We start from the raw sequence: 27,357 nt of genomic DNA on the forward strand, positions 1-27,357 counted from the left end.
ATAACAAAGCAGAAATAGGTGTAGAAATTTTTGATGCCAAAATAACAAGTTATAGATCATCAATTGGCAATGTTTCTGGGTTACATTTCTTGCCTGGATGGAGGGGGGAATACATTAAGGCAAATCATATATTCATAAAGGGTGGTAATACAAAAGCACTATGTAAATCTACATTTAGGTAAATAATTGTGACAGATTAACATTTTCAAGAATCAAAACAATGAAACAAAAAATCAGATCAGTTTGTGAAGAATGTTTTATTTGCATCGCATATTACTTTCAGTTACCAGCTTCAAACTTTAAAAACAAAATAGGGTAAATCCTTCATTAAAATTTTACATACATATAATTGTATATTAAAATACAGCACAGTGCTGGATTAAATACTGCCAATATTTCCACAATGACAAAACTACTGTCAAACCTGACATAGCATAGGTCCCTTCAAGTTATCAGTACTCAATTTGTTTTGTCAGTTTCACCTCCCAAACATTTAATAGTAGAAAAGAACAGCACATTCAAGATCTTGAATTGAATCAATAAGAAAACAAATTATTCCTTAAAACAAAGGGCACGGAGTATCTAACACTGCGTGAGCCAATAAGAAATACACCAAACTACTGTAAGCTACAGGAAATGGTTCAGTCAACATTTTGCAATTTTGACAAAACACTGTAGAATTTGACAGTCAGGTATTCTGTACCAACAGTAATTGTTTCTTTCATTCACCCAGCTGAAATCAGATGTCTTTCTTACATTATTCTGATCTAGTCTATCCTCTCTGTCCTACAAGGGTCAAGTTTTCGCTAGTGGACAAATCTAAAAGACAGGCAACAGACTTAGTAGAATTGAATGCAAAAAGGTTTTGGCTGGTTTAAGCACTGGAATGGAAATGAATTAACCTATACATTTAGGATTATAAGCCCCCACTATTACCAGGAAGTAGGGTTGGAGTTAGAATTCTATTTCATTTGATATTTGCTTTTCAGATACTGCTTTTAACAAATGTTTCCCCCTACTTCAATTCTTCACTACCACAACTCCTCCCCCAATTAATCCCTCCCAACAAAAACAAGACTAGTAGCTGCCATGCAATTTCTTTTCAGTAGGAATGAAAAGCAGTACAAAATTTTACCATAATGGGATTCCAACAAGGCATCTGAATAATACAGAAAACTTGATGAGTTCAGAGCAACAGAAGCTCTAGGACTTGAACATGGATCAGCCAGTTCAGAACCCAAAACGTAAAATGCTAGATTACCAAACAGCTCAAAAAATGTTCTTTTAATAAATATTGATTCACCTTCAGAACCATGACACTCAAAACTGAAAGTACTATTTCTTTGGGTAAAAATGTGCTTACATATGGCAGACACCATTTGATGTATGTCAAAGTACGCACAAATCAAATCCAAAATATAAGCAATGGCTTGTGGTCACAAATAAAAAGTGATTCTCAAACACTTTTCATTGTGTTATGGATCTTTATTGTTGTTTTACTCTCCACTCATTAAACATAGCTGCTCTTGGCAATCATGGCAATCCTTTGTAAACCAAAAAGGACCTATGTCAACTTATTCACAACTGCGCAGCAAATTTAATCTCTGCTGTTTGTGTAGCCAGTGCTCAAATGCACACTACAAAGTCAGAACAATTAGCAAAAGAAAGCTAAGGAATGGCATTTGTTCCAAGCTGAAGATTTTCATAGGCTAAATTGTGGCATTCACATGTGCATCTATTCAATATTGGTGAATTGAGAAATTCCTTTTCTGGAATTGTCAGTGGAACACTAAGAAATGAAGACATGTAAAAGAGGATATCAGGTCCCTCTGTGCAGTTAGTTCTCTCCCCCTTCTCCACCATCCGCGTCATCTGCTGCATTATCTGAAGTCCATAACTGCAAGAAAAGAATGTTAAATGTTTTAGCTTACATAAACACTTTTACATTGTACTATATCCTGACACAATTTTGGTAATCAAACTACTTCCCTGTTCCAGGTCCCTAGCCCTGAATAAAATTGTGGTTTTTTTCTCTTCTTAATTTGGGGGAGGGGAGGGAAGAGAAAGAATCTGCAAGACTGCAAAGTGAATTCATAGCCCCTGTAGGAGCCATGTATTCTGTGCTCTGTGTTTATGATGTGTACATTAGTGGGCTAATGTTTATTAAGATATATTAGTCATATTAGTGGGGATATGATCAAAGCTAAGGGAATAAGTTTCGTATTCTTGCTTATTTCATGGCAGTATGTGGCTTGGGACTGCAAAGGTCATATCTTTGCTGACTACTTAATATCGCTACAAGATTGTATGTTTGCTAATAAAGGATTGAATAAAGCACTCGACTGTTTAGAATAATCATTTTATTGGAGCTGAGGGTGAGACCTGCAAGTTTAACAACTCCATATGAGTTCACAAACTGGCAGCAATTATTTTGCTTTGATTTTGGATTAATTTTTTTTTGCTGCTACAGCCCCCAAGAAATACAGGTAAAGACAGGTTTAATCTTTTATTATGAATCATGTGCTATATCCTAATTTCATTCTGCTCATACTAGGAAAAAAAAGTTAAAAAGGGTATATTCTATCCCAATACTTACACAAAAAATAAATCTTAGTAATGTGTATTTCTATTACAGACTGCATTCTACAATACCAATAACAGAGCATGCTCTCAAAGTGCTTTAAGGGAAATGATTAAGGTGATAATTAAAGATTAAATGATGAGAGTTTGGGCCAGATTTTCAATTATACAAGACAGGAGATAAAGTTTGGATCAAACAGAAAACCAAATTAAAATGCCCACAACCTGTTAGGGAGTAAGAGGCATGGATGCAGAGTTTTGAAATCAGAGGTTAATTCCTTCCAGTTATAGATCTTCAAAGTGCAACAAACAAATTGAAGCATATTTTCAGAATTTATCCAACATTCAAAATTTATGTAATTAGATAAGTTTGTCATTCCTTTTGAGATTTTCCTATTTCTTATGAACTTTTAAACCACTCTGAATTCTTAGACAATTTTTCAATATAATTGACTATCAGCTTGCTTAAGTTTGATTTCATATGCCTCATTCTTCTTCATTAATAACTATATTTTAAAATATAGCTGCTTTATTGCATAACTTTCACTTCACCCTGCCACTTTGTTTTTGGCCCACGTTGTCATCATCTTGGTCCCCGACTTGCCTTTATTGGGATCTTCCTCCTCTTTAACCTCCATTCTGGAGTTTAAGTTGAAATGGTGGAGTTCTTGCCTATAGATAGTGTTTTGGATTTGGGGACTTTCTTATAGGGACTGGGTGCTGTGACTCACCGTCAGGTTATCCCTGAGTAATTGCATTATCAGTGTGCTGTCTTTGTAGGAATCTTCATTCAATGAATCCAGCTCTGCAATGGCTTCATCAAATGCCTGAAGATAACATAGTACAAAAAAAAAACAAAAATTGTTTTAAGTTAATGCATCTTTGCAAAAATGTTTGAAATTATGACTCAATTAGGTGAAAAGAATAAACCATTTAGAGTGAAATGCCATTACACTAGATAGCATTGGACATCCACTTTTAAATTACTTCAAGGAATTCCAGCAGGAATGGCAAAATCATAAGATGTATGGTACCAATAACAAAAGGAAAAGGGTTAAGGTCCTAACCTTTAACCAGGCTTCCAAAAGTCTCTTTCTAGTGTTATACACAAAGTAACTTAACTAAACAATTTAATGTAATGTAATAAATTGCAAGAGGAAGAAAGCAAGGCAGTAGGATGGGTCAAACGTCCTCATTTCACTGCAAAGGCTTAAAACTTTTGGCAGTCAATTGAGCATTGGAAGGAATAATCACAGAATAAGCTTCACGGAGGGACAATATCTCAAGCTACAAAATACTCAAGAAGGGGAAAAGGGTGAAGGGGTATATTGATTGACATCGCTGATCAAAGGATTTATTAGAGTTCAGGAGATGACTGAGCAGTCACAGACAGAATACAATAGTTTGAAAAATGGAATAATAGAGGAGCTATGAAATGTGCAAAGGTCTACGCCACCCTACGCTTTTTAAAAATAATTTTATTTTAAATGTTTAGTTTTTGTCTTTTGTATTAGTAAGTACAAAAGAGCAAATTTTTGATTTTCAACTTTAATTTTTCAAAAAAATTAAATGTTACAGGTTTTTTTTGTATTTTGTTAAACGAGTGTAGAAGGAACCAAATTGGGTGAAGGACAACCAAACTAAAAGGTCAAGGTGTAGCAGATGAAACAATTGAACCTTCAAGTTATCAATTCTTACACCATGGCAAGAGTAAGCATAGCAACAAGACACAAGGTGATCATCCTGCATCAAAAAGCTCTTTCCCAAGTAGAAATTTTGCGACAAGACAGGAGTTTCAAGACAAGAAATACTTCAAACTGATGACACTTCTAAATTGTAGTAAGTGCCACACAGCTATCAGCTCTGAACCACTGGAACACATGTACATCCCTCTATTGTTCTGACAAGTCTTCAATGAAGAGTTGCTGCCAAAAATCCATTCCTCCAAAGTGGAAACAAAGCCAAAGACTTACCAATACACAAAAACACAATGTCTGGGGTGCTGAACAATGGCAGTATGCTCTAGACTGAGGAGTCAAATCTTGAAATTTTTGGCTCAAGCAGGAGGCAGTTTGTCCATAGAAGAGCCGGACAGCGCTACATAGACGAGTGCCGGCAGCAAAAAGTGAAGCACAGCAGAGGCACCCTGCAGGTTTGGGGCAGCATTTCTACCAATGGAGTTGATGATCTGGTCAGAATTAATGGAACCCTCAATGCTGAGCAGTACAAGCAGAATCTCATCCATTACACAAAACCATCAGGGCGGCATCTGATCAGTCCCAACTTTATTCTATAGCAGGACAATGAACCGAAACACAATGTCAGGGTCATAAAGAACCATCTTCAGCGAAAAGAACAAAGAACTCTGCAACAGATGGTATGCCCCTACAGAGCCCTGAGCTCAATGTCATTTAGGCTGTCTGGGATTACCTGGAAAGACAGAAGCAAGAGAGACAGGTGTGACTTCACCAGTTCCCAGCGTTATCACTCTGCTCTTAAATTCAACCCTTCACAATGTGGCAATGGTAGAAGTGGACAGCTAATGGTTGACTATTTCAAATTGTAGAGGAGAAACAGGAGAAGACAGGAAAATAAAGCTATTTAAAACTTATTTAATACTAATGCTAAAGATTTTTTTTAGGAAATAATAGTACCAAGGAAAATTAACTGGCTCGTATATAGCCTGAAAATGATATTAAAAGGGAAACTGTTCAAAGTTCTCAGCTGAAGCAATACGAGAGTAATATAGTTAGTATCATGTTCAGGGATTTCCAAAAAGCAATGAATAAAGCACTGAAAAACAGGCACTGGAAAAGGACAAAGAGGTATGATTAAATATTGCCATGGCACAAGAGATAAAAGTGAACAGCTGTTTCTCGGATTGGATGGAATGATCTCCCAAATCCAATTGCGATCACAGCTCCTTTAATTATTTGGGCAAGTGTACAAGAATCATTGCAAAAATTTACAGCAGAAAACATAAGAAGGAAATTAACTGCTTTTGCAGAGCCATATTCGACACAATTATATGTATATTTGGGTTTCCAACGTTTTTCTGCCATTCATTCTTTGGGTTTTTTTCTGTTTTGTAGATATCAGTGAAGAGTAAGAATTCCAAGTTGTATACCGTATGCATTCTCTGATATTAAACGGAACCACTGACCCTTTGAACATTTCCAATTTGTAGTGAAATAGTAATATCGTGTACCATTTTAAGTTGACAAAAATACTAAAGAAGTCTTCTCCAAAATTAGTCCAGCTTTGATGTAACTTATTAAAAAAATCAAATACTCACCTAACAAGAAATATTACATGCAAGTTACATTAAAACAAAGAATATTTAAGAAAACAAGTCCTTTCTTTACTGTTTACCGTTTTTGCAAGTGCACAGGCTTGCTCTGGAGAGTTGAGAATTTCATAATAGAATACTGAGAAATTCAGGGCAAGTCCTAATCGGATGGGTTGTGTTGGTTGCATGTCTGTCTTACTAATTTCAAATGCTGCTTGGTATGATGCCTGGGAGTTCTCAACAGTTTCTGAAACAAGACAGAAGTCTGAAATTAGCAACTGAGCATCTGCGGCATTACCTGCAATAAATACAAATTTTATTAGTTCGATCCTATTGCAGTCGATAGGTTTTCCTCACAACCCACTCTCTGAATCCAAAGTTGACCTTATTCATCATTTGTTTTAACATAAGAATGTACTTTCGAGTAAAAGTCTCATCCACAATCATCCATGTTAATGCATGCAAGTCAAAACTCCTTACAGTATCTGTACACAATATTTGATTTTTCACCAACAACCAGAGTTCCACACTCAGTATGTAAGGAAATCGTACAATTATGTTGTTCTACCATTTTGCAGACGATATGCAGTGGATTCTAGTCAGTTGGGTCATTGGTTAATCAGAGCAGCTGCTTATTTGGGACAGGAGACAGTCAGTCATGTGCATTTGTGTGCCCATTAGAGACTACAGCGTGCTTCGAGCGCCCAGTTGCAGTGCTTGTGTTATGTTATCCATCTGGACTGACAGATAACAGTTCAAAAAAGCAATCATTTTTGGGGATTTGTTATGACTTTAAAAAACACTTTTGAGACCCTTGGCATGAAAAGATTTGACACTAGCCGAAAACACTACCCTTCTGGACCAAGTTTAAAGTCATCACCTAAACACCGCTCATTGTCAGCTGGCAGAGATAACTGGAGTGCTGAAATGTACAACTGCACACTTGATACACCAGCAAGATAAACTGTGAGAAGAATGGGTAGTATGTGAGGGACAACAGGGAACATCCCAAAAACAAAAGCATAGATCCAGATGTTGAAGAGGTCCTCAGTCAATGGTTTTCTATTGTAACTGGACAAGGTATACGTATCACTGAACCAATGTTAAAAAACAAGTCAGAGGAGCTAGCTAAGAAGTTGGGTCACAAAGATTTTAAAGCAACAGATGGTAGGCTGTCTCGATGGAAATGTAAAAACCACATTAAATTCAAGAAAGCACACAGTAAGAAATGTACTGTTGATGCTCTAAGTACAGAAACATGGAAATCTACAAAACTCCCCGACTTGCTTCAAAAATTTGGTGCAGATGATATCCACAACACAAATGAAACAGGTCATTTTTGATCATGCCATGCCGGACAGTTCCCTTGGCTATAAACATGCAATATTATCAGGTTCAAAGAAAGCAATGCATCACATAACTGTGTTGTGTTGCTCAAATATGTCAGGAATAGATCAAAAGAAATTGTCGGTTATTGGGAAAAGCGTTAAACCTCGATGCTTTAAGGGGCTGAGAATGCATAGTTTACCCATCAAGGACTATGCCAGAGCATACTAGATGAATTCCCCCATCAGAAACTATTACGAACTAATGCACAATTTTATAGTACTTTAGTAATATTGATACTGTTCTAATTTGTTCTGTATTTCATTTAAATACCTTATTTAGAACATACTACAGGCCCTTTGGCCCCCAATGTTGTGCCGGCCATATAACCTACTGTAGAAACCTACAATTTCCCTTCTGCATAGCCCTCTATTTTTCTAAGCTCCATGTACCTATCTAAGAGTCTCTTAAAAGGCCCTATTGTATCCGCCTCTACCACCTTCACTAGCAGTGCATTCCATGCACCCACCACTCTCTATGTGAAAAACTTACCTTTGACATCCCATTGTACCTACTTCCAAACACCCTAAAACTGTGCCCCCTCAAGTTAGCCATTTCAGCCCAGGGAAAAACCCTCTGGCTATCCACACAATCAATGCCTCTCATCATCTTATACAACTCCATCAGGTCACCTTCATTGCTCCAAGGAGAAAAGGCCAAGTTCACTCAACCTATTCTCATAATGCATGCTCTCCAATCCAATTATTTGTTACTCAGTTAAACGGCAGTTTGTGTTTGTTATGCATTTATAACTATTTCCATGTAACTTTAGATAATTGGAGCAGCTGTTTAATTGGACCAACACATATTAGTCCCGATGTGTCCCAATGAACCGTAATTCTCTGTATTGACGAAAATAATACAAACAATACTGTATTTTAGATAAAATACAGTGGATTCCAGTTAATTGGGGCAGTCACTTATTTGGGATAACTCTTAAAGAACAAAAACTAATCAAAAAAATAGCCAAGATTCCCTTCATTTATTTGGGACTGTATACTGCTCATTTGGACAGGAGACTGTGTGGTCATTTGACAATACACGCCACTCAGAGCGAACAACTTTTAAATAGCGTTAGTTGCATGTGTTTGTGTTCAAAAAGGAGTGACTTTTGTTACTGATAGTTGCTGAGAAATAAGCAGCAAGACAGTTCAGAACTGTTTTGTTCACTGCAGTTTTAAGCATTCAGGCTTGGAGATGCCAGAGACGGCCGGAAGTGATAATGAAATTATTTCCCTACTTCAACAAGTTATGAACTAAGAAAAAGTTGAAGGTATCGACAATTATCTTGAATGTTACAATGAGAATGAAGATTTGGAGGACGCAATTGCCAAAAGCACTATATGAAGGTAGTCCATTATCTCCATTTGGTGTCTGCACTGATCTTGTTCATTTATGGCAGCATATCGGTTTTCTGTCATACCTAACAATAACAAAGAACCTGTGTGAGAAAGTTTTTAAAATGGAAAAACAGTTGCACTAGGACAGTTCCTCTCTCCTGACCTTGGAAGTCTGGGTCCAGTGGTATGAGTAGTCATCACTTGGTTGCAGTGGATGACCAGGACTTCTGTGCCTTATCATGCCCTTCACTCTTAACATTGTTGCAAAACCACCTTTTTGGCAGTTGTATCTCATACGCCCAGTCCGCTGGAGCTGACTTCACATGCTAAGACAGGCATGTTCCTATTTCACCGCAGTATAAGGCCTGCCAGCTACCCTTACCTAGTTTATCTCGCCTGTTGAAGCAGCGTACTGGTGTGTGGCCACTGTATCATGCAAGGAGCTACTCAGAGCCACAGATGAGAACATATATGAGTCAGCTGCCCCAAAACAGACACAACAAACCCCTTCACCAGAGGTACTACCCCTCCCTGGACATCCCATACACTGCACGTATATCAGATAAATTCCTCTGTCAATAACTTTGTTTTATAGTATTGCCGTAGTATTAGTTCATTTACATACATAATTTGGTACATAAATCGGTAGCTTGTCATTTTTTTTTATACCTTTTTAAATATTTCTATAAAACTTCAGCTAACTGGGACAGCCCCTTAATTGGGCCAAAATGTACTGGCCCAATGAGTCCCAATTAACCGTAATCCACTGTATACCAAAAACAGGAAACTTACGTTTTTTGTTTTCTGCTACTGCTACTTCTGCAAGATATCGGTAATAATCTCCCTTCATCTTAAGATAGAAGACTTTGCTCTCTGAATTGGTGGAATTTGGTATTAGATATTTATCCAGTAAACCCTGCAAGAAGAAATAAAAGTGGTTTGAGCTGTGTTGTTATTCTTTCCCAACATTAATAAAAAAGACATGGAAGTATTGAAACAACAATAAATTTCTGAACCAATATAGTATATTGATTCAAAATTTATTTATATTGATGTGGAACTTATGTATATATACAAACAAGTCTTACTATGTAAAACATTTTATCTGCAATATAAATGACAGATTAATCTTAATATCAGGGTTACAAGCAAATCAAACATCTAGTAAAAAGTTAAAAGTCAGACATTAATTTTAAACTCTATGCTGTTAATCTTCTGAACAGTCATAAGATTTTTAAAAGGTTTATTATACAAAACACAATACATCAAAATGCATGTCTGGAAAAAAAAGGATACTTTAAAAGGAATGTTTTAAAATATAACAATGTATGAAGTATTCCATATCACTAGTGGTATTCAGCTATGCTAGAAAGGGGAAAAAAAATCCCAGCATAAACTATTTAAAAACAGCATATTATGTCATCCCATCATGTGCTTGCAACCTTCCCTTCCAAATCACTTCAGATTTTCAGAAAGGTGGAGTAGCTGCCATAACCAATTCTGGTTTCTAGATATACTTTTCCACAACATATTCACCAAGGAAATTTATTTTTGTTAGAAATCATAAAACCTAAACCTTAAAACTTTTGTTGTTGTACTCAAGGGCATGATCTGATGAATCCTGTTGTTATAAACTGCAGCTTTCTACTAGAATAAGGAGGGGGGAGACAGGCAAAGCATCAAAAGAACAGCAACTATATCTATATGAATGTATTTGCTATTCACTTGATAATCCTTCTAATAGTTGCCATGATCACCAACGAGCAACAGTCTACTGAGACTGAAAAGGTCAAATTGTTAGCAACAAAAAGATAACAGTGGGCAGAACCCTTCACATTTTGAGCCCGTTATTCAATTTTTACTCTTGAACAAGAGGACTTAGTTACTAAATTCGGGGTGGTTATTTAAAATTGAAGACCGAATCACTGGATTTATCTACCTAGAGGATTATGGAGCAACACTCACAACACGCTGGAGGAACTCAGCAGGTCAGGTAGCATCAGTGGAAACTATGAGTCAACATTTCGGGCTGGAACCCTTCGTCAGGACTGAACAAAGGAGGGGGAAGGATTTGAAGAATGCTCGTAGGTTCAGTTGAAAGACCAGTAGTTTGAAAGACAAAGGGGTGGGGGAGGGGAAGCAGGGACGTCACAGGCAGGAAAACAATGGGTAGTAGAAGGAGGAGGCAGAACCGTGAGGGAGGTGATAGGCAGCTGGGGGAGGGGGCAGAGTGAAATAGGGATAGAGGAAGGGAGGGGGAGGGAATTACCGGAAGCTGGAGAATTCTATGTTCATACCAAGGGGCTGGAGACTACCTAGACAGTATATGAGGTGTTACTCCTCCAAGCTGAGTTTAGCCTTGTCATGGCAGTAGGCAGTAGTATGGACATATCTGAATGGGAATGGGAAGCAGAGTTGAAGTGGGTGGCTACCGGGAGATCCTGTCTGTTGTGGCGGACGGATTGGAGGTGCTCGACGAAGCGGTCCCCTAATCTGCGTCGGGTTTCACTGATGTACAGAAGGCCGCACCGGGAGCACCGGATGCAATAGATGCCCGACCTGCTGAGTTCCTCCAGCATGCTGTGAGTGTTGCTTTGATCCCAGCATCTGCAGATTATTTTGTGCAGATCAATGGAGGTGTTTAAAGAGTGGGTAGGTACATTTTTGAAAGATCAGGGAACTGAAAGCTATGAGAAATCAGCAGAGGAAGATGAGGCCTGGGGCAAACCAGCGTGCTAACATTCAATGGAAGTGCAAGGACTGAAGGACCAAATGGCTACTTCTGTTTCCTTATATTCCTTATGACATTTGCTGGTTCTTTTGCCAATTAACTTCACTCAAAGTCCTCCAGTTTTTGATCCCTCAATCAATGGAAACAATTTTTCTTGTTCTGTGTTATCACATCATGATTTAATACTCTAAGATCCTCTTGTAACCTTCTCTGTTCCAAGGAAAACAATTCCTCCTCCAGTCTATCCACACAGATCCTTTGTAACAGGAATCTTTCACAGCCTCTAAGGTCTTCACATGTCTCCTATACTTCATTGCCCAGAATCAGACACAATACTCCAGGTTAAAAACCTGCATTTTATTAAGCTTCATTATGACTTCCTTGCTCTTGTATTCATCGAACTATTTCTAAAGCCTGGTATTCCATATCCTTTTCTCACTGCTTTTTGAACCTATCAGTTACTTTGAACAGTATATGCTATTATATCCCAGAATCATTTTCATGCAGCTCATCTCTGGAGTATCTGAACAGTAGACACCCATGTTACTGTTCATTGACTACAGATCCACCTTCAATTACAGAAAGATAGAGACCTGTGACATGGTGTAACAATTTTTCCTTCAATTATCAGCAAAACATTGACTTCAGGAAAGTGCTTGTGTTACACCAGCTGTGCTAAGATAGGGGACGGAGAATTTCAAGTTCCTAGAGAACTTAAGAGTCACTATCACCAATAGCCTGCCCTGGTCCAATCACCACAGCCAAGAAAGCTCATCTGCGTCTCTACTTCCTCAGGAGTTTAAAAAAGCTGGCTTATCTTTTGACCTTACTAATTTTAACTGTGCACCACAGAAAGCATTCTATTCAGATACATCAGAGTTTGGTGTGGCAACTGCTCTGCCCATGGCCACAAGAGAATGCAGAGTTGTGGACACAGCTGAGTACATCATGGACACCTGCCTACACCTATGGATTCTGTCTTCACTTCTTGCTGTGTCAGTAAGGTATCCAGCAAAGTCAAAGATCCCACCTACTTTATCGCTTTTCTCCCCTCCCACTGGACAGAAGATGCAAAAACCTGAAAGCATGTACCAGCAGGCTTAAGGACAGCTTCTATCCCACTATTCTAAGATTACTGAATGTTTCCCTAATACGATAAGGTAGAGTCTTGACCTCACAATCTAGATCTTTGTGACCTTATACTTTAATGTCTACCTGCACTGCACTTTCTCTGTACTGTAACACTTTACTCTGCAATCTGTTTTATCCTGTACTACTTCAATGCACTGTTGTAATGAATTGTTCTGTATGGATAATATGCAAGTGAAGATTTTCGGTTTATGTAGCAATTCATTCACCAATTTCTAATACAGGTAATCAACTTTCATAGGAGCACCAATAGTCAACAGTGGCAGCCTTTACAATCAGAGAACAAAACTAATCATGGTCTTGATGGTAACATGTATGACTATGACAATGTCTCAACGTCTATGCAGGAGCATTTGAGCTAATTCAACAATTCTCAAAATCAAATATGGATCCACGTAGCATCAGAGGCTAAAACAAAACCACTCACTTCTAAGTTTATGCAATGTCAAATAAAACATCAAATCTTGTCAAGGGTAATACTGGCATTGAAGAAAGGGTTTTCAAATTTACAGTGATCATTGAATTCTGAATGCAAACACAAAACCTGATATTTTTAAAGGATTCCATAAGGCATATGACCATAATACATAGGAATAGGAATACATATTCATAATACATATGAATATTTTCCTGCATCCACAAGGGATGTAACCGAGAAAAAAAAAAACAAGGAATAGTATCAGGCCATTCAACCTATCAGGTCTGCTCCAATATTCTATAGCAACATTTAAAGAATATCACCTATAGGTATACTTGATTTTCATACCCTCTGGAACCAAAGTCAATGACGAAGAAATGAGTTGTTCTACAAATGTCTGTGTCTATGGACATTATGTCAACATCATTATTGGTATGTTTTATTTGGCATTGCACAAAGATACTAGGTACCTCGGAGTGTACATTCATGGTCTTCTGCTGCTGTAGCCCAGCCACTTCAAGGTTTAACGTGATGTACTTTCAGAGATACTCCTCTGCACACCACTGTTTAATGTATGGTCATTTGAGTTACTGTCGCCTTTCTGTCAGCTTGAACCAGTCTGGCCATTCTCCTCTGAACTCTCTCATTAACAAGGTGTTTTTGCCCACAGAACTGCCACTCACTGGATGTTTTTTTTTCTGTTTTTCACTCCATTCTCTGTAAACTCGAGATGGTTGTGCATGAAAATCCCAGATCAGCAGTTTGAGATAAGGCACTCCGACTGGCACCAACAATCATTTTGCAGTCAAAGCAGTTTGATTACATTTTTCCCACATTCTGATGTTTGGTCTGACGATGACTGCATGCTTTTATGCATTGATTTGCTGCCACGATTAGCTGTTTGGCATTAACGAGCAAATCCACAGGTATAACTAATAAAGAGTATTTGTTTTACATATCTTTATGGATATCTGTTACATATGCCTTAATTATAACTTAAATTAATTATGGAGATATATTGAAATATGCTAATGAATTCAAGGTACTCTAAAATTAAAAGTGCTAAACTATTCAATAAATGAATTCAGTTTCAAGTGAGGCAATAAGCCACGTAGATTAGGAAGTTCTGAGCCCAGAACCTAATGCATTGGCTTGTGGTAGTAGCACTATAAGGATTAGATGAAAATTTCCCGCATCCACATGCAATGTAACCGAGAGAAAAACAAGGCTCCCCACTTCGCCCTCCCCCTTCTAATAATGATGCCTTACTGATGATAAACAAAATGCCCATGATGAAACAGCTGAAAATAACTAATGAAAGGATGCAATACTTGTCAAGCAGTATCTATGAAGTAAGGTAGAGGAAGAGCATAGAGGCCGCAGATACTGGGATATACAATATAAACAGAACATTGGAATAATTAAGTAAACTCAGCAGCATCCATAGAGTATAAGTTCCTTCGTCCAAGACTCTGCAGAATGAAGCAGGAACAGTATAGTTCATAATTCCACAATGGAGGGGGGAGGGAAGGAACAGTTGCTGGTTGGTAATAGGTGCAGCCAGATGGGGAGGAGCTAATGGACAGATGGAACTAAGTATGGGAAGGTGTTGATGGCTGGGGGAAGCATGATATGAACAATGCAGTCAAAATGAGTGTACAGGTTGGAAAATGTGCAGGTAAATACCTGCCTCATCCATAAAGGTCATTTAGGTCCCTGAAAAGCAAGAGTGGTTGTGGTGGTGGGATGTAGTAGGTGAGGTGAAGAATAGTTTTACACCTTCTTTTGGAGGGGACAGGGAAGATTGAGCAGATCAGGAAATCCAAAAAAAAAAGCATTCCTCATTGAAAGCAGATGGCGGACGAGTAAGATGGGACTGGTGGGATATTGGATGGAGCTGGTGGAAAATTGTGTACAGAAGATGGTGGGTGAAAGGCAAAGACCAAGGGAACTCAACAGCTATTCTACCTCAAGGAAGGAAGTAGGGGAGGGGGTCACAGCAGAAATGCAAGAAATAGGGAGGGTTCCATCAACTATGGAACTGAGTAAACTCTAAAGCAGAAGGCGTCATCTTCGAGGCAGACTGGGAGGAGCAAAAACAAATAGATAGGTCCATGTTCCTTCCTCCCTTGGCAAACTTTTCTTCTCTAATGGTGCCTCACCTGCTGAGCATTTCTAGCAATGACTGCAGTAAAGGAGTGATCACTGAAACAGACAATTATTAACTTTTTTTTGAACTAAGTACATGAGCAGAGGAACAGAAGGATGTAACGTAAAACAAGATCCCAAAAGGATCAACTGCTCCAGGAAAGGAAGTGAAGAGGTACAGAAAAGCAAAACATCCAGGAAATTAAACAAAAATTATCATCAGCTCTCTTACAGGTATCCCATCTTCCTTCACAATCACAACTGAAATACTTCTCTTTAGGTACATTCCAAATCTGAAGTCAAAACATTCATAACAGCAGTTCATTAGAAATGCTGGAGTAGGAAAATAGGCAAATGGAACGTGTAGTAATTTGGAACTGAAATGGAGCTCATGCATAAATACCTGTCTTGATAATACTATACAAGATTCGTCCATAATGTAGTGTCATGACTTGGGAGATCATAGTCTTTCCATTACCATGATCATTCTTGGCAATTTTTTTCTACAGAAGTGGTTTGCCATTGCCTTCTTCTGGGCAGTGCCTTCATAAGACAGGTGACTCCAGCCATTATCAATACTCTTCAGAGCTTGCTTGGCATCAGTGATCACATAACCAAGGCTTGTGATATGCATCAGCTGCTCATTTGACCACCCACTACCTGCTCCCATGACTTCACATGACCCTGATCGGTGGGGGGGCTAAGCAGGTGCTACACCTTGCCCAGGAGTGACCTGCAGGCTAGCGGAGGGAAGGAGTGCCTTACACGTCCTTTGTTAGAGGTGTAGGTATCTCCATCCTGCCACCCTTTTCAAGATTCGGCCCTCTACAATTTTATAATTTTCAGCTGCAGATGTTTAAACTATTGTGCTTAACCTTTTTTGACCCTGCATATGGGAATCAAGAAACTAGTCTTCAGGTGAAATTAGTTTAAATGAGAGATTATCAAATAGGATATAATATCCATAGACACTTCACTGGTACTTCAATTTTACTGCAGCAAGAACATCAGGAACATTCAGGTGACTGATTTATCAAGAATTATCTGCCAGAAGTGCAGTTGAAGCAAATGCACATTGCAAGGAACTGTCAAAAATAATCTAATAAGCATTAATAAATATGACATATTCTGGTGTACTCAAATCCATTAAGAGTGATGAGAATGCATTAGTGTTGGAGTGTTGCTTTTACTAGAGCTAGATAAGGAGCAGTTCCTGGCTTAATTAAGCCAAAACCGATTATGTTTGGTATTACAGACACTCAGAACTGCATTTGTGATTTAAGGAGCTGAGCAAGTCATTTGAAAACAGGTTTAAAGGATAAATACAAGTAGTTGATTGGTACTAGTTACACTTACTGAGAAAGCCATGCAGCTTAGTATTACCAGCATACGTTTACAAGGCCAAGACCAGCGGGCTTTTTTTTTAAATGTTCCGGTGTCAAAAAGCATAGATAATAATCTGATCCACAGCACATGATTATTGCAGATTTAGGAGTTGGGTACATCTCACCTTTATACTAGAAATGAAGAACAGTGAACTCTACTCTTAGTTTTCCTTGTCTGCTCTCTACTAAATTTTGGTGGAAAAAGTAGTACAACAGCCTTGATCTGTTAATCAATCCACTTAGCTTTGCATTATATTATTGTACATCAGACCTATCTTTTAAAGCCCAGATTTGAACAGGCCTTGAGTACATAACATTTCTAACAACTTCCAAAATCTTGTTGAAATATTGTGTGCAGAAAGAAAATCCACCATTAAGCAAGCTATTCTTCCCAATGTCTCACCATTGAGGCTGTACCATATAGCCTACTGTATAATATGGGCCTATTTTATGTCGTAGTAACAGGTTATTGAGCATGCGGTATTAGGCATGTATTGATCTGTATATATGTGTTCAGTTCGGGTTCCATAGGTAAAAAGCCCTATTAACTTAGCTCCAGTCTCTAGCGTTTTTATTTATAGTTTTGTTGTATAACCGGGCCACATACACAACAAATTGACGACGAGGTTACTGAACCTGCATCGTATCGGAACGCTGTGTTTTAATTGATTAACGGCACTCAGAAGAGGCAGAGTGAGGCCGCGAGTCTGAAAAGAAGCGGGAATTCTACTGGAGTCAGAAAACCGAAAGACACAGTCGGAGCCCCAGCGCATCCAGGCGAGACCACAGCCGGCGCTGAACCCCAGGGCTGAGAGTCTGCCTGCCTCAGAAGGGGGGAAAAAAGGAGCAACACACACATCGAGCCAGAGTACGCTTGCGACACTAGCAAAATAAAAAGTCACGTGTCAAAAAGAAAACAAGGGACCGGGGTTAAATTAACATAACAAGGATAAATTAACACAAGGCTGGCGTTAATTGGAACCATTACAGCATTTGATAGTGGCATTGAAGACTGGGCAATTTATATTGAAAAAATAGAGTTATATTGTGATGCTAACAATGTTAATGAAGAAAAGAAAGCCATCTTACTTAAGTGTAATGGGCGTGAAAACATACGGCCTGCTACGGAGCTTGTTAACCCCTGAAAAGCCAGCTGACAAAACGTTTAAGCAAATAGCGGACACTCTCCAACAGCATTTAAACCCCAAACCGCTGGTCACTGCTGAAAGATTTAAATTCCATAAACTGAAACAGGGCAAAGATGAAAGCATTTCTGAATATTGTGCTGAATTGCGCAAATTATCAGAACATTGTCAATTTGGAGCTGGTCTATCGGATGCATTTAGGGATAGGTTAGTGTGTGGCATGCACTGTGAAACCGCACAGAAGTTGTTCCTGTGTGAAAAAGACCTCACATTCAAGAAAGTGCTAAACATCTCAATATCATTAGAAACAGCCGCACGAGATGCTTCGCAGATACAACAAAAATCTCTGGAATATGCTACGAATAAAATGTCACTGCACAGAAATGAAGGAATGAAATGTTACCGTTGTGGGAACAGGTCACATGACCCTGATGGTTGTTGGTTTAAAGATAAAGAATGCCAAAACTGTGGCAAACAGGGCCACACTGGCAGAGTATGCAAAGCTAGTAAACAGCAGGAAAAGGACAAAATACAGAGAAGCAAGAAACCCCAGAAAGGAAAATACAACAATGTGCCTAAAATGAAAGAAAGCAATTCTGATGAAAATGACTCAGACAGAAGTGAATTGTCTTGTCTACCAATTCACCGTGTAGACAGATGCTCGAAGAGTAATATGGATCACTCCACAAGTGGCAGGCATGAGACTGAAAATGGAGTTGGACACAGGCTCAGCCTTAACAGTGATCTCTGTACACGACTACAAATGACAGTTTTCGCACATACCTCTGAAACGAACTAAACTACTGCTGAAGACTTACACAGGACAGAAAGTGCATCCCGAAGGCAAAATTAAAGTGACAGTGACCCATGGAGGTAAAACACAGCAACAGAACCTCTATGTACTGAAAAATGGATGACCACCATTGCTGGGATGTGAATGGCTCAGGAAAATTCAGTTGGATTGGCACAACATCAAGGCACTAAATGTGTCAGCAAAGGAGGGCAGCAAGGCCACATCTAAGAGACTGTCGCAAATACTTGCTGACTCTGAGGAAGTGTTCATGAAGGGAATAGGAACACTTCGGGGCATGAAAGCAAAGATTGAGATTGAGGAAAATGCATGTCCAAAATTTCACAAAGCCAGGCTAGTGCCATATGCAATCCATCCTACAATAGAGGCAGAGCTGAAAAATCTGGAGCAGACTGGCGTCTTGTCAAAGGTGGATTGGAGTGAATGGGCCACGCCTATTGTTCCAGTGATGAAGAAAACCTCCAGCACAAAACCAGGAAAACCAAGCAAGGTGCGCATATGTGGTGACTTTAAAGTGACTGTTAACCCAGTCCTCCACATTGTACAGTATCCTCTACCTCGTATTGAGGACATTTTTGCTTCCCTGTCAGGAGGGGAACATTTCACAAAAATTTATTTCACCCAGGCTTACCTTCAAATGGAAATCGAGGAAGCATCAAAGAAACACCTGACAATAAATACACTTCCAAAATAAAAGCGGAGGAGTGTACCATATAACCTATTTTATGTCGTAGTAACACATTATTGAGCATGCGCTATTAGGCGTGTATTGATCTGTATATATGTGTTCAGTTCGGGTTCCATAAGTAAAAAGCCCTGTTAACTTAGTTCCAGTCTCTAGCGTTTTTATTTATCGTTTTGTTGTGTAACCCAGCCACATACACAACACAGGCATTATACATTTTATAAAGAAAAGGAATTTCTTTAGTGTTTTTGTTTAGTTTACATTGAATCCAACACCTTAAAATACTAAACTGTAATAGAATCAGTTTCATTAATAAAAACTGAATTTTACTATTTTTAAAAGATAATTAATCTTCAAAGATAGTAAATTTAATCTTTAACCATGAAACAGATTTAATTCAAACATATCAAAAAATTAAGTTCAGTAAATTGGTAAGAAAAGGTTCAGAGCGGATATATACACAGATAAGAAGATATTTAAAACTTTGTTAATGCACTGTAGTAAAGTGTTTCATAATGCAGTGCTACTGCGATTTTGATCATCAAATGCTTCACTTTCTCCCGACAGATCAGCACTTTATTCCAGAACCAACCAATATACGTTTCAATTTTTTAAAAAGCATAGGTCATAGTCCATTACATAATCAATATGAAAAGGGATAAACTAAAGATTAATGTTACACAACATCTTAGAACAAGTTGAATTAATAATTCAATATGTGTGCTGACGTCTACCTTTTGGAAACTAAAATTTAAATGCTAACATTTAAACTCTTGAGTTTAGTATGATGGTCCAGATAGTGCAAACAGCTCATAAATTATTTTTTAAAAAATAGCCCTGAAGATGTCCATGCTTGTTGCCAACATTGCCACCAATAATACAGGACCTGTGGAAATAAAACAGAGGAATAGCCCAAAATGGCGGCAAAACAGTACTTCTGGGTTCTGGAGTATTTTAAGAATCCACAAATTCATCAAGAAAGGTACTAGAACCAACCGATTTTCTTTAAGAATTAACATTAAAAAATAATAAATGTCGATGAAATGCCAAACTCAGTGTCTGGTTCATCAACCAATTTTAGACGGGATTGCAGCAGGGAAGTTACAACCAGCCTCAAATCCTCGCCTCTGAACACTATCTGGACATTGCAAGAACAGAACCTCGAAAATTCATAATGTTTTTCCCATTTGCTGGCACAGATAGAGAGGGGTTCCCTAATGCCAAGGTAATTTATTCCCTACATTGATAACGAATGAACATTTTTTTTACCCTTCTTTTTGTAATACATATTCTAACTCTATATAGCAAGGACATATCCAACATTTCAGATGCCTTTCAAGGTAATCATGTTGAAGTTTCCACCTCCTGACTTTCTCAATCCATGCCCCATACTGCTTTATCTCCTCCAAAAAAGCTTAGTAAAATTAATCCAATCCTACTTAGCTTTTGAAACTTTTCATTAATTTACCCATCATTGCCATTTCAACTTCCTCAAATTCCTCCGTATTGTCTCCTCCAATCCTGCACAATACCAAGTTCCCCTACTCTAAAGGCTGATTTATACTTGTGCGTATGGGCTACGCTGTAGCCTATGCAGTTGTGAGCATTTATACTTGTGCGTTGGTGTGTCTGCATCGCTCTGCAATTCACCACCAAAACGCTAGTTGGCGGTGGGGTTTCTATGCCACTGTATTGAGTTTCTTCCTGTACTTCAAACAATGGCGATTGAAACTGAGCGCATCATGTTGGAGATGGAGCTCATGTTGAGTTAAGAACGCTCAACTCAGATTCTTCTTCTCTCTCAATTCTGAAATGGTGGAGAAGCAGCAACTGGAAATGCGATGCTACCAAGCGGACCAATAACTGTTGTTGCGGTCTGCGTCGCCCCAACGCACAATTACATTTTGGGAGAGGTGCGTGCTAGGCTACGGCAAAGGGTTCAGCGTAGAGTACGCGGCTATGCCGTACCTATGGCGTACATTTGACGCAGAAGAATAAATTGGGCTTAATTGCTCTGCCAGTTATCTCCACAGACTTCGGCCAGATTTTAAATTCTACAACTTCCTTCCTGGGAACTTTTATCATGATATCTCTCTCCCAGCCTTCATTCCCCCACACCCCACCCATAAATCTTAATAGTGGCTAATAATCTCCTACCAAATTTAATCTAAAGTCAAGTACAAGCTGTTGTGCCTGCTACACTTAGCTGTTATTAATTATTGACATTTTATATACAGTGGTATGCAAATGTTTGGGCACCCCTGGTCAAACATTCTGTTACTGTGAATAGCTAAGCGAGTAAACGATGACCTGATTTCCAAAAGGCATAAAGTTAAAGATGACAGATTTCTTTAATATTTTAAAGCAAGATTACTTTTATATTTCTATCTTTTACAGTTTCAAAATAACAAAAAAGGAAAAGGGCCCAAAGCTAAAGTTTGGGCACCCTGCAGGGTCAGTACTTAGTAACACCCCCTTTGGCAAGTATCACAGCTTGTAAACGCTTTCTGTAGCCAGCAAGCTAAGAGTCTTTCAATTCTTGTTTGGGGGACTTTTGCCCATTCTTCCTTGCAAAAGGCTTCCAGTTCTGAGAGATTCTTGGGCCGTCTTGCACGCACTGCTCTTTTGAGGTCTATCTACAGATTTTTCGATGATGTTTAGGTCGGGAGACTATGAACATGGCAAAACCTTCAGCTTGCACCTCTTAAGGTAGTCCACTGCAGATTTTGAGGTGTGTTTGGGATCATTATTCTGTTGTAGAAGCCATCCTCTTTTCATTTTCAGTTTTTTTTTTTTACAGACAGTGTGATGTTTGCTTCCAGAATGTGCTGGTATTTAATTGAATTCATTCTTCCCTCTACCAGTGAAATGTTCCCCGTGCCACTGGCTGCAACACAAGCCCAAAGCATGATTGATCCACCCCCGTGCTTAACAGTTGGAGAGGTGTTCTTTTCATGAAATTCTGTACCCTTTTTTCTCCAAACATACCTTTGCTCGTTGCGGCCAAAAAGTTCTATTTTAACTTCATCAGTCCACAGGACTTCTTTCCAAAATGCATCAGTCTTGTTTAGATGTTCTTTTGCAAACTTGACGCTTAATTTTGTGGTGAGGACACAGGAAAGGTTTTCTTCTAATGGCTCTTCCATGAAGGTCATATTTATGCAGGTGTCACTGCACAGTAGAACAGTGCACCACCACTTCCAGTGTCTGCTAAATCTTCCTGAAGGTCTTTTGCAGTCAAACGGGGGTTTTGATTTGCCTTTCTACCAATCCTACGAGCAGTTCTCTCCGAAAGTTTTCTTGGTCTTCCAGACCTCAACTTGACCTCCACCGTTCCAGTTAACTGCCATTTCTTAATTACGTTACGAACTGAGGAAACGGCTACCTGAAAACTCTTTGCTACCTTCTTATAGCCTTCTCCTGCTTTGTGGGCATCATTTATTTTAATTTTCAGAGTGCTAGGCAGCTGCTTAGAGGAGCCCATGGCTGCTGATTGTTGGGACAAGGTTTGAGGAGTCAGGGTATTTATAAAGCTTTGAAATTTGCATCACCTGGCCTTTCCTAACAATGACTGTGAACAAGCCATAGCCCTAACAAGCTAATTAAGGTCTGAGACCGCGGTAAAAATTATCTGAGAGCTCAAATCTCTTGGGGTGCCCAAACTTTTTCATGGTGCTTTCCTTTTTTTCCACTCTAAAATTGTACAAAACAAAAATAATACACTAATCTTGCTTAAAATGTTGAAAAGAATGTTTCATCTTTAACTTTTGGGGATCAGTTCATCTTCTACTCATTTAACTATTCACAGTAACAGAAATTTTGATCAGGGGTGCCCAAACTTTTGCATACTGCTGTATGCTTTATCTAGAAATTATGCATAGAGCAGTTTTAAGATTCTCACAGGGAGCATCTCAAATGGTTATATAAGTGCAAAATGAATTTAAATTTGCTATGTATAGCTACAAAATGTGTTCAAGTAATTCAAGATTTTCATATCTTCAAACAGCCAATCTACGAAAAGCATTCAAAGTAGTAAGGTAGAAGCAGAAAACACTAGGAATAAACTACAGCTCAGGCAGCATTTGTAAAAGGGAGACAGCATTTTAGGTGAAAGAATTTTCTGCAGAATATCCATTTGGAGATATTAATTTCATCTCTGTCACCACAGATATTGCCTGACTAGCTGAGAATTTTCAGCATTTTCTGTTGTTCTTTTAGACTCCCAATGACTGCAATTTTTTTTGCTCTTTAAAGATTTAAGTGACATGCTGTTAGTGTAATTTAACAATACAATGTAAAGAATGAACATGATGAAAACTTTATAATTCAACAATCATAGTCTTGGTTATTTAAGTATATTAAATAGATAAAATACGAATTAGTTTTACCAAGGGGCTGTATATGACATTCAATAAGGTACTGTGTATACACAGCTACTTCTAACAATCAGATGGCAGATGGAATTTCTATTGCACATGGATAGGTGGAAATTTAACATAGACAAGTGCAAAGAGATATATTTTGAGAAGTTAAACAAGAGCAGGTCATGCACAGTGAATTGTGGGATTGTGGGAAGAGCTGCTGAATGGGTATCTTAGGGTCCAAGCACATGGTTCCCCAAAAGTAGTGACACAAGAAATTTAGGGTGGTGCTAGAAGGCATATAGCATGCATGCATTATGAGCTGAGGCACTGAGTAGAAGTGTTGGAACATCACACTACAGTTGGAAGAAACATTGTTAGATTGCACTTGGAGGAAAATGCACACCTCTGGTCGCCACAGTACAGGAAAAGATGTAATGAAGCTCAGAGGATGCTGTCTGGAATAGAGGCCTTGAGTACAAAGGGATATGAGCTAGGTTGGGTCTGTATTCTCTGAAGCAAAGGAGATTGAGAGGTGACACGATGTAGGTAAATAAAACTATGAGAGACATAGGTACGTTACTAATCAGAATCTGCTTCCCGAGGCAGGGATGTATAAATCTAGAGGGCATTGGTTTAAGGTGAGGGAGGAGGTTTAAAGCAGAATCTGAGGGGCAATTATGCCATGGATCAATACCATTAAGCAAGAGTTCCATGGATCCCAGGTTGGAAACCCCTGGTATAGAGGCATATGGAATTAATGCAGGCAAGCAGAATTAGTTTAGATACATACATACAGCTTAGAGGCTTGTAAGTCTGGAAGAGATCACAAAGATAAAGGGTGCAAAGTCATGGTGAGATTTGAAGAATACGTTAAAAATTCTCAATTTGGGACAACATTTGACCAAGAGCTCATAATGTAGGTCAGCAAATACAAGAATGTCGGTAAAATAAATGTATGTTAGGACACAAACATCTCCATTTTGGATGACCACAGGTTTAAAAAAAACAAGTTTAAAAAAAGGAGCAGCCTAGGTAGCATTAGAATAATCAAGTCTGGTGGTAACAAAATTGTGGATTCGTTTCATCGGCAGATGAGCTGAGGGAGGAATGGAGTTAGGTAACATTACAAAGACTTAAATAGGGTCAATTAGGATACATGACCCAGAATTCACTTCAGGGTTAAATACAACACCTAGAAAGAGAAAAGCCTCAATCAATTTAAACAGAAAGGAGTGGAGACGGTCGCTAGGAAATGAGATGTGAAAATGACCGAAGACAATGACTTCAGATTTTCCAATAATCAGTTGGAAATTTCCTGCATTATTAAACACCATTGGTTTATCGCAATACAGGATCTCCTGCAAAAGCAACAGTATAACAACTGGAAGCGTTTGTAAAGCTCAGCAGATCAGCCAGTAAAAGAGAAAGAAATGGTTAATGTTTCAAATTTTAAAAATCAGGTATATTTCATGGCTGATTATGACTTTAATAAATGAAGAACATTTTCCAGAAATACTGATATTTAATGAAATAGCCCCACTTTTCTGCACCACCTGCTACTGACCTCTGTACAGGTCACCTACATACATTGATTGCCAGAATTTACAAGGAAATGTTCATTTGCTTGTCGTTCTTAAAACCAACAGAACTGGCTCCAAGCCATTCCCAGAAAGGTGTTCTTTTCCACCTAAGAAAGATTACATCTAATTAAATTCTAAAGATCATCCTCCAAAATTGCATTTTTTAAATAAATCATGTAGATCACAGACACAAAAGAACAGGCTGCAATTTTATGCAACAGTAGTACGTTTAAATATGATGGAAATGCTACGCTTGGAGAAAAGGCAATTGAAATTACATCTCATTTCACATAAATGACATCCAGGTGCATCTTGGCAATGACAAACGTGGAATTTATTTTTCTCTCTTTTGGAAACCGAGGTGAATGCAATAAGGTGATTTTCTTTTGCTTGGCGTACGCTGCCTTTAATTAACCGCCCACCCCGCCCGATACCCGCAGCTCAATGCAGAGAAGAGGTTGTCCTCCTCCATTTTCTTACAGGTTCCTCATGTCTGATACCCAGAGATGATGGCGAGGAGCCGCTTTAATGCGGCAGATGGGTATCACACAGCTTGAGCTTCAGTGCATGTCAGTGACAAGCAAGCTACAGCTCATTTTAGTTTTAAAAAATGATGCAGAGGTAGCGGAAGTGATTGGAATCTGCATTAATTTGATCAGCCAGTAAACCAGCCCCCTTTTTTTTCCTCACCAGCACATCATTGCAGATCTCCCTGAGCTCAGCCTCCACCTTCTCTCGGTACTCCTTCACCATGTGCAACTTCTTCTCGCTGCCGCCGCCCTCGCCGGTCTTCTGCTCGATGCTGGAGATGACCCTCCACGCCGAGCGGCGGGCCCCCACCACGTTCTTGTAAGCGACCGAGAGCAGGTTGCGCTCCTCGTTTGACAGCTCCTCGCCCCACTCCGTTACCGCCTTCATGGCAGCCGCCATGTCCTCATAACGCTCCGCTTGCTCCGACAGCTTGGCTTTCTGCACTAGCTCGTTCTTATCCATGGCCCTTCGTTTTCTCTTCTTCTTCCCACTCTCTTCCCAGCTGAAGCGCACCCGGGACGTTTCGCTCAGGCGTTCGACGGTCAGTCAAGAGCGAAGCACTCCGCCGCGTTCTTTCCCTCCGTCTCCGTCCTCGAAACCAAATGGCGGTTGAGATCGCTCTCCCCCCCCCCCACCGGAGACCCGGCCCGCGCATGCGCGGCCGGCGCTCGCCCCGCCCTGGCGATGACGTCACGAGTGACCAGGTCTGCAGAGGACTGACCTGACTCATCGGAGCCGGTGGTGATTTGGTGCGTCTGAGGTTCTGCTAGAGTAGCTCGATGTCCTAATTGCAAAACGTCGTGGGCAAGCTCTACCTACCGCAGTTAACGCAAGGTGTCGGGTTTACGGGGTGCTCAGCCAATTGCTGCAAAAAAAATGTTCCACAATAGCGAGCAGAAGGGGAAAGGGGGCCGTGGGTGGTATTCAGGCAGACCAGGTCCTCCCTCTGTTTATTATTCATTCTTTGCTGTCAAGGGATGATTGAAGATTACAACAGAATGCGACCTGAGCGGAGCAAAATCAGGCGCACGACAACCAAACAAGCTGGTTTTACGTCTATTGTCATAGACAGCTTTTTGCAATAGCACAATACAATGAAAACAATTTAACAAACAAATAACAGATTATGCATAACTTAAACATGTGTAAATTAAACAAAATAAACAATGATACTGGTGCATGATAGAGACAAAAAAATATAGTGCAAATTGGTAGTAAGATATTTCAGGTCGAATCAAGAATCTGCTGGCAGCATGGGGAAGAAGCTGTTGAACCTTTTTGAGATGTGGGCCTTCAGGCTTGGATAATTCCTGCATAAACGGCACAATCAGAGGGCTTGGCTTCTCAATGAAGGGGTTTCTTGCATACCTAAGACATCACAGCTTGATGCCCTCAGGGGTGGAGAAAGCTGTTCCTGTTTTGAAACTAACTTGATCCATCCACTTTCTCTAACCACCATATTAGCAGTTTGAAGAGATTTGGCATGTCAACAAATACACTCAAAAACATCCATAGTTGTACCGTGGAGAGCATTCTGACAGGCTGCATCACTGTCTGGTGTGGAGCAGCTACTGCACGGGACCAAAAGCTGCAGAAGGTTGTAAATCTAGTCAGCTCCATCTTGGGCACTAGCCTACGAAGTACCCAGGACATCTTTAGGGAGTGGTGTCTCAGAAAGGCAGCGTCCATTATTAAGGATCTCTAACACCCAGGGCCTACCCTTTTCTCACTGTTACCATCAGGTAGGAGGTACAGAAGCCTGAAGGCACACACGCAGCGATTCAGGAACAGCTTATTCCCCTCTACCATCTGATT

At 39.4% G+C, this 27,357-nt stretch overlaps 1 protein-coding gene across 1 annotated transcript; it reads right to left on the reverse strand.

Annotated features, from left to right (window-relative positions):
• Positions 1–238: 238 nt before the first annotated feature.
• On the reverse strand, positions 239–26,169 carry LOC134338276 (14-3-3 protein beta/alpha-A-like). Its single transcript, XM_063034000.1, has 5 exons — positions 25,702–26,169; positions 9,388–9,511; positions 5,953–6,116; positions 3,312–3,407; positions 239–1,897 (listed from the first exon to the last, which is right to left on the reverse strand). The coding sequence occupies exons 1-5, from the start codon at positions 26,002–26,004 to the stop codon at positions 1,838–1,840; spliced, it is 747 nt and encodes a 248-aa protein (XP_062890070.1). The 5' UTR covers positions 26,005–26,169; the 3' UTR covers positions 239–1,837.
• Positions 26,170–27,357: the final 1,188 nt, after the last annotated feature.

The sequence above is a fragment of the Mobula hypostoma genome, chromosome 26, assembly GCF_963921235.1.
Source record: "Mobula hypostoma chromosome 26, sMobHyp1.1, whole genome shotgun sequence".
Classification (NCBI taxonomy): domain Eukaryota; kingdom Metazoa; phylum Chordata; class Chondrichthyes; order Myliobatiformes; family Myliobatidae; genus Mobula; species Mobula hypostoma.

What these genes read in the sequence shown, in the direction of transcription:
- LOC134338276 (XM_063034000.1), bottom strand. Translation starts at nt 26,004, where the DNA reads ATGGATAAGAACGAGCTAGTGCAGAAAGCCAAGCTGTCGGAGCAAGCG. An exon ending in AGATCTGCAATGATGTGCTG is followed by an intron (nt 9,512 to 25,701) that starts GTGAGGAAAAAA and finishes TTCTTCTTGCAG; the next exon opens with GGTTTACTGGATAAATATCT. An exon ending in AGTAGCAGAAAACAAAAAAC is followed by an intron (nt 6,117 to 9,387) that starts GTAAGTTTCCTG and finishes GTCTTGTTTCAG; the next exon opens with AAACTGTTGAGAACTCCCAG.